This window comes from Phalaenopsis equestris, unplaced genomic scaffold (genome assembly GCF_001263595.1).
Source record: "Phalaenopsis equestris unplaced genomic scaffold, ASM126359v1 Scaffold001013, whole genome shotgun sequence".
NCBI lineage: Eukaryota > Viridiplantae > Streptophyta > Magnoliopsida > Asparagales > Orchidaceae > Phalaenopsis > Phalaenopsis equestris.
Window position 1 is genome coordinate 340,210 of NW_018165452.1, and position 14,910 is coordinate 355,119.

General features: G+C 32.4%; 2 protein-coding genes across 2 annotated transcripts in view; both read right to left on the reverse strand.

Annotated features, from left to right (window-relative positions):
• The window catches only part of LOC110032716 (probable glycosyltransferase At5g03795), a 7,103-nt gene extending 6,163 nt beyond the window's left edge, over positions 1-940 (reverse strand). Inside the window, 1 exon segment of the mRNA XM_020736441.1 lies at positions 418-940. Within this exon segment, the coding sequence (XP_020592100.1) occupies positions 418-702 (285 nt within the window). The 5' untranslated portion in view covers positions 703-940.
• Positions 941-11,938: 10,998 nt separating this feature from the next.
• The window catches only part of LOC110032731 (cyclin-dependent kinase D-1-like), a 40,063-nt gene continuing 37,091 nt past the window's right edge, over positions 11,939-14,910 (reverse strand). The window contains exons 5-7 of the mRNA XM_020736461.1: positions 13,734-13,969; positions 13,085-13,411; positions 11,939-12,502 (exon numbers count right to left, since the gene is read on the reverse strand). Coding sequence (XP_020592120.1) covers positions 12,448-12,502; positions 13,085-13,411; positions 13,734-13,969 — 618 coding nt within the window. The 3' untranslated portion in view covers positions 11,939-12,447. The remainder of the gene's footprint in view (positions 12,503-13,084; positions 13,412-13,733; positions 13,970-14,910) is intronic.

Below are 14,910 nucleotides of genomic sequence, written 5' to 3' on the forward strand. Positions count from 1 at the left end.
TATATATATATATAAAGAAAATTATCTTTTGCTTATTCAAATTTTGGCATTCGGTCAACATAAAGAAAAAATTACATTTATATAGATGCATTAAATGAGGATTTGGAGGGTATATGTTGAAAATACAATCATGTATTTGACGATTTCTCACTGAATATTTCAAAAAAAAAAAAAAAAAAAAAAAAAAACTTTTTTTCAGAGTAATTAGGTGTCGTTTATATGCAATCAGTTTTAAGAATCTTGTAAATAGAAATTTATTAAATTCTGAAATTTAGAAATTAATGATAGATATTAAAACTTATTTCCTTAATAATTTGGCCTAAAATAAAGATATTTAAATTTATGGAATTAAATTTTATTAGGAAAAATTTTGCCCAATAAAATTGAGAACTAATTAGAAATTAGAAAAAAGCTTACTGGTTCCTTGGCGATATGGTCATCAGCCTTGATGGAAGAAGCAGAGGAAGAATAATTTGAGGCCGAGCTTTCTGGTGCTGCAGTGAGAACAACGCCGTCAGCCTCGGAGTCTAAGACGGCGGAGACGGCGGCGGAGCTGGAAGAAGACGAAGGAGAAGACCATGAGGATGAATACTGTTTGGAGTTGTGAGTTGCAGCGAGAAGGAGGAGAAGGAGAAGAGGAAGAAGGATGAAGAATAATAGAATAGAAGAAGTATAAGAGGAGGAGGAGGAGGAGGTTCTCATGGCGGTAGAAAGAAGGAATTGCAAGATGAGTGGTTTAATAGGGTGAGGCGAGTTTGAAAGGCGAGGACTTTTTAAGGCGGTGGCCCGCCGAGCATTGGAAGAGAGCTTTGTTAGGGGAGGCAAGTGTCGAGCGGGTCGTGTTGGTTCTAAGCGGCAGGGTTTGGAGTTTGGGGGGGGAGAGAGATTTATTTAGGAAGATTTAGATACATGCAACCGGATTCCTATGTATTTACATATTAGGAAAAACTATTATGTTTACAAAAAATATTACGTGCGGACCCGAAGTCCACAAATAGGTCAAAAAAGGAGAGCCAAGGCGGACGAGACGGGATCTGGCCCCTTCCCTCTCCTCTACTCCTACTTGCAGATCTATGGGTGCACTTTTTTTTTTTATAGATATTTCTATTTTGATATGAAAATTTTTTATGGTATAAATGTAAAATATAATATTTTGGTATTAGATAATTACATCATATTTGTCTTACTAGAGTACGAAATACAACTTATATATATGAACTGTGCTTTGTCGCATATACAAGGAGAGCAAGCGCCTTTCACTTCCATAGGTTGATCGAGAACATGAAGACTGTTCAACAGATGATGCCAGCTTTCCCATACAAAACCTTCCTCTGCAACAACCGCTACTAGAGCTTCCAAAAGCTTCATCCGTATCAGAAGCTTTGGAAGATTTCTCGCAGCTCTTTAATGGCTTCTATAGCCTACATGATCTACAGAGATTTGATAAGAATCCACTTATTGGCCACCCAATTTGATGTCTGCAACAAACAAATCATGATGGCAATGATTGCAACGGCTACTTCCTCCCACAGCTCTCGCAAAAAGAGCCCTCTGATTCTATTAACCTAAAGCACTAGAAGCATGATGAGATGAACAGTAAAGAAGAGATTAATGGAAGGTTACAGAACTTCTATGGACAGTTTCATAGCTCTCATTACAGCTTTCCAAAACAGCAATTCTTGCGCCTGCCGCAGCCTATAAACTCTCACTTAGGGTTATGTGATTTCGATCAGAGGATACATAGTATTTATTATGGTATGGCTCATATATCATATAGGGATATACGTTAGATCGAAGCGGAGCGGAAGAATCGTCCAAATTGGGAAGTTACGTGGGTTGGAGTGCGGGGGCAAGACCCCGCGGTATGGTACAAGGGTAATGTTGTAATTACATATTGTGTTTAGGGTTTACTTGTGGGGTTATAAATAGACAAAACTTTTCTCTGAAGACCTAGCCTTCAAACTCCTTTGCCAAATCTTCAAATCGTCCTGCGCCGGCAAAACTTTTTCATGCACCGAAATTTTTCTTGCCCTCCAACCTCTCTCTGATACCACTTGTTGAGAAAATTAGGGGCGAAGAAAAACAATAATCAACACAAATCCAGAAGAATACAAAGATTTAACGAGGGATTCGACAATGTGCCTACGTCCTCGGGAGCAGAGCGGCGAATTTCAATATTTCACCGTATTCATTCGCTGTTCTGAAAAGAGTGATACCTCATGGGGTTACTAACAGACCTATTTATAACCTCAGGAATAAATCCTAAGCACAATATATAATTACAACATTACCCCCGTACCATACCGCGGGGCTTTGCCCTCGCACCCCAACCCACATAACTTCCCAATTTGGACAGATTCTTCCGCTCCGCTTCGATGCATCGTCTGTCCCTATATGATATATGAGTCATACCATAATAAATATTCTGTATCCTCTGATCGAAATCACAGAACCCTAGGTGAGAGTTTATAGGCTGCGGCAGGCGCAAGAATTGCTGGTTTGGAAAGCTGTAATGAGAGCTATCAACCGTCCATAGAAGTTCTGTAAGCTTCCATTAATCTCTTCTTTACTGTTCATCTCATCATGCTTCTGGTGCTTTAGGTTAATAGAATCAGAGGTTCTTTTTCCGAGAGCTGTGGGAGGAAGTAGCCGTTGCAATCGTTGCCATCATGATTTGTTTGTTGCAGACATCAAATTGGGTATCCAATAAGTGGATTCTTATCAAATCTCTGTAGATCATTGCCATCATGATTTATGTGTTCTTAAAGAATTGCGTTATATATAAATAAACATTAAATCTAGATTTTTTGTTATTATATAAAAATTTAGAAGTCAAATATGTAGACGTACAAGAAATGTGGCATGAATATTAATTTCCTTTAAAGGCGGGATTTGCAAAAATAACACAATTCTTATATATTTATAAAACAATATAATTAACTTATTATTTTATGTCTAATTTTCTTATGGGCTTTAGTAGTAATATGTTATGATTTTACATGAGACTATTGAGATTTACAATAATCCCATGACATTGAAATATATTGGGTTTTAGACAAGTTTTTATTTACAAAAAGAATAATACTATTATTTGTGCAAAAAAATGAATTTATTGTACTCTTGATAATTAAAATGTTAAAAATCATTATGAACTTTAAATTCCAGAAGAATCCTTACTGAAATAACTTTAATAAAACTCATTAGAGTAGAAATATTACTCTTATATTGGTGCTATCTTATAAGAAAATACTCCATATTTGGAATTTCATTGGATTTAGGGAAATAAACTGCTTTAATGTCCTAACTTTCTCATTGCCATCGTGAGGGGCTAAAGAAGAAAATTGTTCCTGATAATGACCGTTAAAATTTGTTAATTTGTTAACCCTAGGTTCTTAGAATCCAAATCAGGGGAATTACATTCACATTCTAGATTTACCCTTCACAATTAAAATAGGATTTTCATTTCTGCAAAACCAGTTAGATGCTTTCAAAAATCAACAACAATCGAACCTTCAGAGTAGACTCGAAACCAGAAGACAAGAAAATTTTCACACTTTCAGAGTACTCTAATTCAAAGGATTGATACACAAACTATGGTCCATATACTACTTGGAAGACACATGTACTTATGTGATTTGTCAATACTTCGAATCATTTGGTTCTTCTCAGAAAATGATGGTCAATAGTTAGGCCATGGTGCACTCAATTATAAATTTTGTGGACATCTCAATTAGGATTGTGATTAACCATGATGTGGAATCTTCTGAAGCTTTGTTTGGTAAAGATCTTATTGATGAGCTACGCATTATTCTTCTAAGGACATCAATTTTGTTGATCACCAAAATATAAATCTAAAAGTAAAAGAGATAATACAATGAATTATCTGAGGGAAAAAGCTGATGTTAATAAATTTCTCATTTTTAGATAAAATATTTTGTTTCCAATAAAGATTTTCGACAGTTGAGCGTCGCAAAAAATATGCTAAAAAACCAATTGAACACTCAAGTATTTAAATAGTAGAGTCTCCACAATACGTCCCACAATCAAGGCAAATTGAGAAGCCAAATTATTTCGCAATTTTCAAATAAACTACAACCATTAAAAATTTCACAAAATCACCTTTAAAAAATTAGCATAATTTTTTTTTTTATTTGAGATAACCAAGCAAACAAAAGTTTATGGTTTCTAACAAAAAAAAAAAAAAACTATGAGATGAATCCATAAGTTTATACACAATTGTTACAAATTTCGTTTCCTCAAGTCTTTCCCAGGATATGGCAAGAATATTACAACGACATTTTAGAGATTGGAATAAACAAAAATGATGGATATTAAAAAGCAATTTCTTATCATAAATGTAAAACACGTGTTACAACAGAGAAGAAAGAAAAAGCTCTCCACGCAACAATCATAGATATAAATATGTATATATTTAAAAGTAATGAATGACCAGAGGCTATTATATGAGCCCCGGTCATCCCTTATTCGCCTAAAAATTCAAGTACCACACCCTACATTCAGAGGGAATCGAATCTCAGACCAGGGGGGACTTATAAGTGACAAGCAGATGCCCGACCAACCGATCTAAGTATGCGGCGCAAATATATATATAAATATATATAGCTCGAAATTAAAAAAGAAATTATATAATTATTTATATTGTAAACTTATATATATATATATATATATATATATATATACACTATACGTATCCAATCAAACTACAAAATTTGAGTCTGCATATCTTGTAAAAAATTTGCATTGTTAGCTCCAACCCCAAATAGCAATCCAAAGCTTAAGGAACCTTTTAACATATCTAGGAATCCATTTTATTGGCATCCAATGCACTATTTCTTGATTCTCCATAAAACTACTTATAACACTGATTGAAAGGGCAAGACCATGCATTGTACTTAGCATTTCATACTTAATACTCCCAAAAAATGCTAGCATATGAAATATCATACACATAAGATTTATCTTTTTCTGATTGTGGAGCATAATTGCAACTTAATTGGAAGTGATTAGCTAATGTCATTTAGACAACTTCCGAATTAATCATACCAAATTTTTCCAACATACTCTTTATATACAACTTTTGAGAAAGAAAAATTCTACCTTCTAACAATATCAGATAATTTGAATCCCCAATTCTCTTCCTGGCAAACGTCATATCTTTCATTTCAAATTCTCTACAAAATTGTTTCTTTAACAAATCAATCTCATATTTGATTTTATTGGCTATTAGCAGACCAACAACATATATCAGCAAATACACCAAAACCTTATTATATGCAGACTTTTTTAAGTATAAACAATAATATGATTTGTACATATCAAACCAAGTGCTTTGATAAAATAGTCAAATCGCATGTGCCATTGCCTTAAGAATTATTTTAAGCCATAAATGGGTTTATTCAGCTAACATACATGATGATGATTGCCTTCTTTGAATCCCTCAGGTTGTTGCATGTAGATAATTTTCTATACAATACCATGTAAGAATGTTGTTGTAGCATCCATTTAGTCAAGCTCCAAGTTAAATTTAGCTACAATAGATAGAAGTTCTCTTATAAATGTTTTCTTGACAACAAGTGAAAATTTTTCATTATAATACAATCCTTTATTTTGTGTATAACATTTTGCTACCAATCTAGCCTTAAATATAAGCTTGAGATCACTATGAGTTTACATCTTCCTTTTGAATATCCATCTACAGTCGAGGACCTTAGCATCTTTTGGCTTCTCGACTAGCTCCCAAGTATGATTTTTGTGTAATGATCTCATTTCATCTTTTATAACATGCACCTAGTGTCTAGAATCTTTGCTAATGATTAACTCTTGATATATAGGACAATCATTCACATTCTTTATTAAATAAAATAAAGGCTTAAGCAATTATGTCTGTAAAACCAAATTTCTTTGGTGGTTTGGAATCTCAAGTTTTTTCATCTCTAGATAATTGACATTGTTGTTATCTTGCTCAACTACATCAACATTTGACTTTTGTAACTGCTTACCTATTCCATATTTAGTAGTCTCCGGGTCATATTACTCCACTTGCATTTAATATTTAACTTGTATAATATAATTATCATTTTTTCAGTTCTATCCTTTTGACACTTTCTAACATTAGAAAATCTGTCATTAGAAGTCACATCTCTACTTATGATACATTTCTTCATTTTTATTATTTTTTTTTCTTCATATTTCCTCATTGCAAAACAATTACTAACCTTTCATTTTTTTTGGATACCCCCAAAAGCAAACATTTAAGTGCACTTGGCTGAAGTTTATCCTGTCATACATATGTATATGCATATATATGCATATGTTGCATATCCAAAAGCTCTTAATTTACTGTAGTCAGATGGATGGTTTTTTCACATTTCAGTTGAGGTTTTTAAACTCAAAGCTTGTGAAAAAAGATCTATTAATTAAATAATCGTGTGCTTCTTCCCATAATTCCAACACCAAACATCATACTTATTATTCTTTCAAGTAATGTCCAATTCATTCTCTCGAGAAGACTATTTTTTTTTGTGTGGAGTCTATCAATTGGTTATCAATTCTTTCATCAGTGCAATACTTATCAAATTATCTTGAACAAAAATTTTAATCATTATCGGTTCTCAATTTCTTGACTCTATTATCAATCTTATTTTTTTTAACTTCTTCAATTGGTGGAAAACTTCAAACGCTGGACAATACACTCAAGTTCTTCTTGAAAAATTATTAATTATTGACATAAAGTGTATTGCTCTTTGATGGCAACATTTGTTGGCACCCACAAGTCACCATGAATATAATGCAAGATATTGTTATCATTATGCTTTGTTATACTAAAATTAACTCTGTTGCACTTGTCAATAATGTGGTTCTAAAAAAATTCCAATCTTGTTCATAGTATCACCACACAACAAATTTAGCTTGCTAAGTTCTACCGACCTACAATAGCTGATATGACTAAGTCTTAAGTGTCACAAATCAGTTTTGTCAATATTTGTTGTTACTGCATTGGTTGCATAATTAACAAAAACTTGGTCATCCAAAGAATATAGGTTGTTAACCAATGATTCTTTCATCATAAACAATGCATCTTTGATGATTTTAATTTGTCCACTGTCTTTTTTTTACATTGAATCCATTTGCATCCAACATTCTTACTGAGATAAGATTTTTAGAGTCAAGAAATATAGTTGACATTTCTCAGAATTCTAATATAGCCATCAAACATTCCAAATGCCATATTTTATTATCTCCAAATAAAACAATTCCACCATCTATCCTTTTAAGTTCTTGGAAGAACCTTTTCTTTGATGCCATATGAACAGGACATCCAAAATCAATGATCCATTAATCATTGGCTTCCTTTTGAGTTAAAACCAACACATCGGATGATTCATAACCATATGAATTTCATGCCACCGCAACCTCACCATCATCCTTCAATTAATTTTTTTTTAAATTTTTTATTACTTCTATTCAGACAATCTTTCTTGTAATGCCCTTCTTTAAGACAATGAAAATATTTTCTTGAAGCTTTAGACTTGGCTTTCGATTTGCTATGACAACTCTTATTGAATTTACTTCTTCTATGATCTGATCTTCCCCTGATAAACAGATTGTCTCCATTCTTCTCTTATTTTATCTATTTAATTTTCTTTGAATTTCTTTCAACGTCAAGAAAGATTTTACTTCTCTCATTGTCAGAGTTTGTTTATCATAGAACATTGTATTAACTATATATTTATACGACTTTTGCAGTGAACTAAGAAGAATTATTCATTGATCTTCGTTCTCTATTTTGACTTTAACATTCTTGAGATTAAGAATGAATTTACTAAAATCATCTATGTGCTTTTGACTTTGGATTCATACATTTGAAGGGTATAAAGCAGCTTCTTCAAGAAAAGTTGATTGGATAAAGATCTCTTCAAGCATAATGAATGAAGTTTCTCCCATACATCAATGGCTGATTCTTCTTCCCCTGCCTCCCTTAACACTTCATCACCAAGGGATAAAAGGATGGCAATGTGTGTTTTTAACTGCAATTCACACGCCTTTAACATGCCTTGCACTCCAGCAAAACCCTCCCTCACAAACAATGGCGGGGCCAGAATTTTTTTTTTTAGTGGGGGCACAAACCATTAATTTTAGAAATAACCTCAAAATTTTTATTTGGGTTTGAGCATTTTATTTTACTACTTGTTATTTGTTATTGAATTGTAATATCTGGTTAGAGTAGATTTCATACGTATTAGATTTAACTTGAAAAGATAAATATATATTTAGCCATACAACTAAATATTATAATCATTAAAAAATAAATTTAATGACTATAAAACATAACCTTATCAAATATGTATCATGATATTCTTATTCAAAACTATTCCTATAAAGATAATTATATCAACATCTCCAATCCTATAATCTTTTTTTTTTTTTACGAGAATGCTTTGATTGTTACTTATTAGGAAACGTGGTTGTTTGTATTATTTTAAATAAATAGCAGCTCAATCATCAACATTTTTAGCGGTTTTTTTTTTTCTTACAACATATTCTTTCTAGCATTTTGATGAAGGCGGGAAAATTAATTTTAGCAACTGCAAAAAACATTAATTAAAGTATAAATTTAGATGACTAACAATAGCTCTTTTGAAAAAATTGATTAGCATAAATTATTCAGTGACATTATGTTGAAGCAAAATAAAAGTAATTCAGTGAAAAAAAAAAAGATTTTGCTCCAATGAAATTATAAAAATAGTATGAAACAATTCACAGAGAAAATGGTACGACAAGTTGAAATTTAAATGAAAAGTTGTTCGTGTGTGTGTGTATACATATATTTATATATCTATATATATATATATTAAGGAATACCTTCAATTTTTGAGAGGAAATGGAGCCATGACGTTCGACATGCAGCAACTTTCACATCAAGAAAAGCAGAAGAAGTTAACAGGACAAATGTTTGAAGAAGAATAATATAATAACCCAAGAGGAAATAAAAAAATCTCGAAATAGATCTAATCATTTGGATGATGTAAATCTTTAAGATTTACGAGTGTATATTAACCAGAGATTTTTTCTCTACCTTACTGATGTAAGATAGGGTTTATTTATTTTTTAGGTACTAATTTCCATACAAGAAAAAGCTCTCATAATGAATTACATCACGGGAACTGTAAGCCCCAAGAAAGCTCTTGATTAAAGCATCGACTTGTCTTGTTCATGATTTCAAAATTTGGATGTCAAGCTTAGTGTTTCAGGAGTTTCAAATTGATATGTTCAAATTTGAAGGAATTGTTTTTAGAGTTCAAAGGCAAAAGAATAGAGTGTTCAGATGCCAGGAAACCTGGTGAGCCCTCCAACTTATTCTATGGTTAGGCTCTATGATTTGGAAGGAGGCATTCAATTGAGGATTCAGCTGGCTCCACCTGTTTCACTACAAGCTAGTAGTTTATAAGATATATACTATTATGATGAAGAAAATTTACATACACACCCTACAATCCTTTGGTATTTACATATCACACCTAAAATTTGATATTTATATTTATAAAGTGCACCTAATAAACTTTCGGACACTGGACTTAGAGGCTAGCATGAGCTAGAATTTTGGAGACTTTTTGTGACTGAAAAAAAATGAAATTGATACAATCGTAAATAGTTGATAAATATTAACCACATAATTCATATATATTTACAAAAGTAACGTCAAAATTTTAATATCTGAATTATATCACATGTATTTAAAATTGTATTTCATTAAAAAAATTAGTCAGGTCAATTTCGAGTCACGCTCGATTTGGACTTGTATTTGATTAATTAAGCGAGTTCAAGCTCAAGCCTGTGCTTAATTCTAATAGTCTAATCCGGTTTATAAGTGGGCTTGTTTATTATAACTGAGAGAAAATAATATTAATTCAACCTAGTATATAATAAATTAGCGAATAGAAGGAGCAATTAGGATCTGAATAGGAAACAAATTGATATAATAGATAAAATACTTCTTTTTTTAAATACGTTTAATAATTTAAAGATAATTTCTAGATTTTTAATATATTTTGACTACATTTAATGTTAATTATTTTTTTTAAATGAGGTGGCTCATTAGCTAACTAGTCGATTTGGAGCTAGCTTGCACTTGACTTCCTAACTCAACGAGCTTAATTCACGAGCCACTCATTGAGCTGAGATCAAGCAAGTTCACGAGTTGGCTTCACTCAACTACACCCTTTTTCGTTATAAAATATCATTGATATATTTTAGTTGGTTCAAAGATTTGTGCCATATCAATAAATATCCAAATTTAAGCATTTAGGAAAGTAAATAACTTAAAAAAAAAAAAAAAACTGATGAATAAAAAATAAAAAAACAATTATCTTTTTTATTAATAATTTTTTGCCTCTTTCTCTATCTACTATGTCACTGTCATTTTCTTTCACCATTTTCTCCCCATCTATACTTGGAAAAAATATTACATCAGGACTCCGGATGCATTCAGTCTAATGGTGGAGCGCCACGTGTCAAAATCAGTGTATTACGATGGGGCCCGCTTAACACGTGGCGCCCCACCATTGGACTACAAACGCAAACTGCGTTAGGAGTTCTGATGCAATATTATCTCCTGTACTTGAGCCCCTTATTTCTTGCAATTATAAGTAATAAATTATAGAACATATGGCTCGAATAAATGCCCTGAGAGAAGACTCCCCTTTCCCTTTCGTCTCTCCCTCTCAAAACAATTTATGATGTTTTAAATTGTTGAGACATTTTCATAGATGCCATACAATTCTTATGTATTTACATAGCTGATACCTAAGCGTTCCCATTTACATGCATGCATGCACGCCACACAAATTTTTAATATCATATAAAAAATATCACAAATATTTTTTTGCCAAATGAAGTACTGCTTCCCACACACATAGATTTATGACATCAAAATATTATAAATATAAATATAAGAAATAAATTACATACATACCACCCGAACATTGATATTTTCAAATTAATCACACGTATTTTTTTTTAAACTACCACACTAATGTATTTACATGTGCCATGATCAAACTATTGAAAATTTGATAAAAATGAAAATTAAGAATCAGAGCTTTAGAATGAATTTCAATATTACCAATAATTTCAATGTTTGAGTGAGAATTTGAAAAATGGATGAAAGACGGTCGTTAATTTGTAAATAGGAAGTTTTGGGTGGTCTGTTTGTAATTACCCTTAAAAATAAATCTGTTTTAGATATATAAATACATAAAGAATTTTATGGTATGCATGTAATTTTTTCTTTTTTTCCTTTTATTTTGAAACAAAATAACTGGTAAGCATACCAAATTAAAGCTAGAATGGCCACAAATACATAACAGCAATAAAAAAAAAGAGTGATAAAACTAAACTATACTTATTAAAAGTAGTAGTAATATTATCATATAAATTTAATCATAAATTCACGCTAGGGTGTAAACGAGTCAGGCTCGAGCTAGCCCTAGCTCGAGACTAAATGATTTTATCCAGTTCTAGGTCAAACTTAAAATTATAAGTTCGAGTTGTCTTGTTTATTATAAAGAGGAAAAGTGACTTTAATTCAAGCAAGTTTTATAATAAGACAATAAATATAATGAACAATTATGATATTAACAATAAAAAATCACCAAATAAATAATACAAAATATTGATTTTTTAAACATTTTTAATAACTTAAAAAAAAAATTTTAATTTTAATATATTTTTAATATATTTTATATTAATATTTTGTAATCGGCTCACGAGCTAACGAGTCGTGATTGATTTGAGCTTGACTTGTTAGCTCATTGAGCTCAATTAACGAGTCACTTATCGAGCATGAGCTTGACTCACACCCCTAACTCACGCACACACCATATGCACACAAATCTCACATCCATGACCCAGCCACGGATGAACAAATGTAACTGCCTCGATTATACCGTCCAAAGACAAAATGTTAGCACAGAAAACAAAAAAAATTGAATGCTGACAAATCCAGTCACTCCTGAAGCATTGACAATAAGCACTAGCCGTTGAACGTGCCATTTTAAATTTCTCTCCCTGGCAATAACCCTAATAACACTTCAGGCCTATAATTAACATCAGTGCCCATGCAAAATTTCCAAAACTAAAAACTTTTAATACATATTAAATCAAATACTTGAATGAGAAATCTATAAAACGTAATTCTTCCATCTCAGGGTTTTTTTCTTTCTTCTTTTTTTTTCTGGGTGTGGGGGAAATAATAGCCCTTGGATTTCCTGTAAGCTGAATCAGGAGAACCAAACTACAGCCAATAAATAGTATAAAATGACCAGTTCCATCAAACACACACTCACCTTATCATGAATGGTATCATCGCTTGAAAGTTGCAAGCATTGTCTGAAAATTGAAGCTCTGCCATTAGTAAGGGAAACGAGCTTATTCAAACTCAGGATCCAAATCAAGTTTTCTTTTCAAGTGAGACCTATCAACGCTGCAACAGAGAGAAGGATCCCAAGAAATTTCATCAACCATAACGGTTAATCATAAAAAAAGAGAATTTTAAATACATACCACACAATTCTTTCATATTTACGTATCTAACATCCAAAGTTTGATATTTATATTCATAACACCTTGGTGTCATAAACCTATGTATAAAAAATGTATTTTTTTTAAAATGATGGTGATGGTGGTCTTTTTGATGTGATATTAGTAAATATGAATGTTTAGGTGTAAAATAGATAGCTAGATGAAATTTGTGTGCTATGGATGTAAATGCCCCTAGAAAGATAGGAAGATTTACATACATACCACTTAATTCCTGTGTATTTACATGTATGACACCTAAACTTTAATTTTTACACACAACCACCTTACCTATATGCTTGAAAGGCTGTATTTTACTTTTAGAAGTTAAAATGGTGGGGAATAAATGTAAAAAGTAAAAATTAAGCCTTAGATAGAAAGATTTGGGGAATAAATGTAAAAAATAAAAATTAAGCGTTAGATATGTAAAAAGATATGAATTGGGTGATATGTATGTACCACACGCAAAAAAGGATAGGGCGCAAACCTATTGAGTTTTGGCCTTGGAGCTGTTGTATAACCAAACATAGCTTCCAAATCTATAGACATTGGAATATGCCCACTAAGGCCAGATTCACCCACTCCTCTTGACGCCTTGTCATTCTCGTCGCCTCTTACAGAGTTATTATTATGTGCAGCCAATTCTAAACCGACAGGGTTAACTGTCACCCTTCTCGACTTTCTAGGCGGAGAAAGCACAACTGGACCATACTCGACATTCAAGTCCAGAGGTTTTTCATTCCGAGATTCACCTTTTGGAGGCGGTCTTGGAAGTAGAGCAGGTTTAGTCGGTGCTGGCATGGATGAGAAGTATCTGATCCAAAGAAACTAAGATCCATTGTGATAAATCCAAAATGCATTTCAATGAAAAGAAGAAAGTAAAGTAACTGAGAGTAGGGGCGAAATCGGGTTATTATGTCCAGGGTGAGCAATTGCACACCCTGGAATTTAAGATTTCACTATTTTAGTATATCTTAAAAAAAATTTATATATAGTTTAGGCAATTTAGTAATTTTGTCCCCTCTCGATATAGTTTTTTACCAATACTTAAACAAAAAATTAAATATTTGATGATTTTTCCCACTCTCCCTAGCTGACAAGTAACAGAGACGACCTGGCAAAGAAACAAGGCGCACCTGTGTTCTAGGGCCTGCTGAGTAGATATTCTTGCATTGGGATCATAAGTGAACATCTTTGATAAGAGATCTAAAGCATCATCACTTGCCATGGGAAACAATGAACGGAGTGAAGGTGACGTAACATTTTGGTATTCAACATAGTCTGGAAGGTACACCATGTCAGGCCACTGGAATGGTTTTGGAGTTCCAAAAGCTGCAAATATTTTACCTAGCTGATCAATATCACTGGAACCCTGCCAAAAATATTTGAAATACATGAGAATATATGATAGAACATGGAGAAATTGAGGGACAAGAGGGAGAATGTGGATAAAGAAGAAGATAAATAATGAATCTCGAGAAGATACACGATGAATTCTTATTGCATAGAATCATCAACGCATCTAGATTATTACAGGCTGTGTTACTTGAAGAAGAAGAGAAGGCTGAAATTTTCATGACCATCAACTAGAAAAATTCATTATCCAAAATATAAAATTACATTAACCTAAAGAATATTTTAAGTAGAAGGCACCTTCAGGAATACAGTTACTAAAATGTTCCTTACTAACAAATAAACAGCTCGAAGCTAATATCATAAAAGCCAATAACTGATTAACTGATAACAAACAAACGCGCAATAACACGAAAACAAGCTCGTAAATGACACAAAATACAAATAAAATAGCTTTGGCAGCTTGATCTTCAAGACAGCAGTAACGGCTGATCAGTAGAAATACAAGTTCTTTATGGAATGCATCAATCAACATTTCAAAGAGAATTTGAAAGCTACAGTTAACTAAATGAGAAACATGATCTACTGGCCCGTTGATATAATGCTACCTTTGCTAACACCCAGATAAAAACCAGCTTAGCATCAATAATGTAAGAGGAAAAAGTGTACTATTCGGATTACATTTCCCTTGTCCTAATTCATTGTATCAAAAGTAGGAGATTGGCTCAACCACGCCACTACAAGAGCTTAGCTGCACCATGCTGCCTCTGGCACAAATGAGAGAACACACAAAAAAAAGGAACATTTAAATACCACTCATTACTCAATTCTAATGTATTTGCATATCTGACTCCTAAACTTCAATTTTTATGTATATGCCACCTAACCTATGCATGAAAAGGTGTATTTCACATTTTAGAAGTCAAAAGAGTGGTATTTTTTTTATATGATATGAAAGAT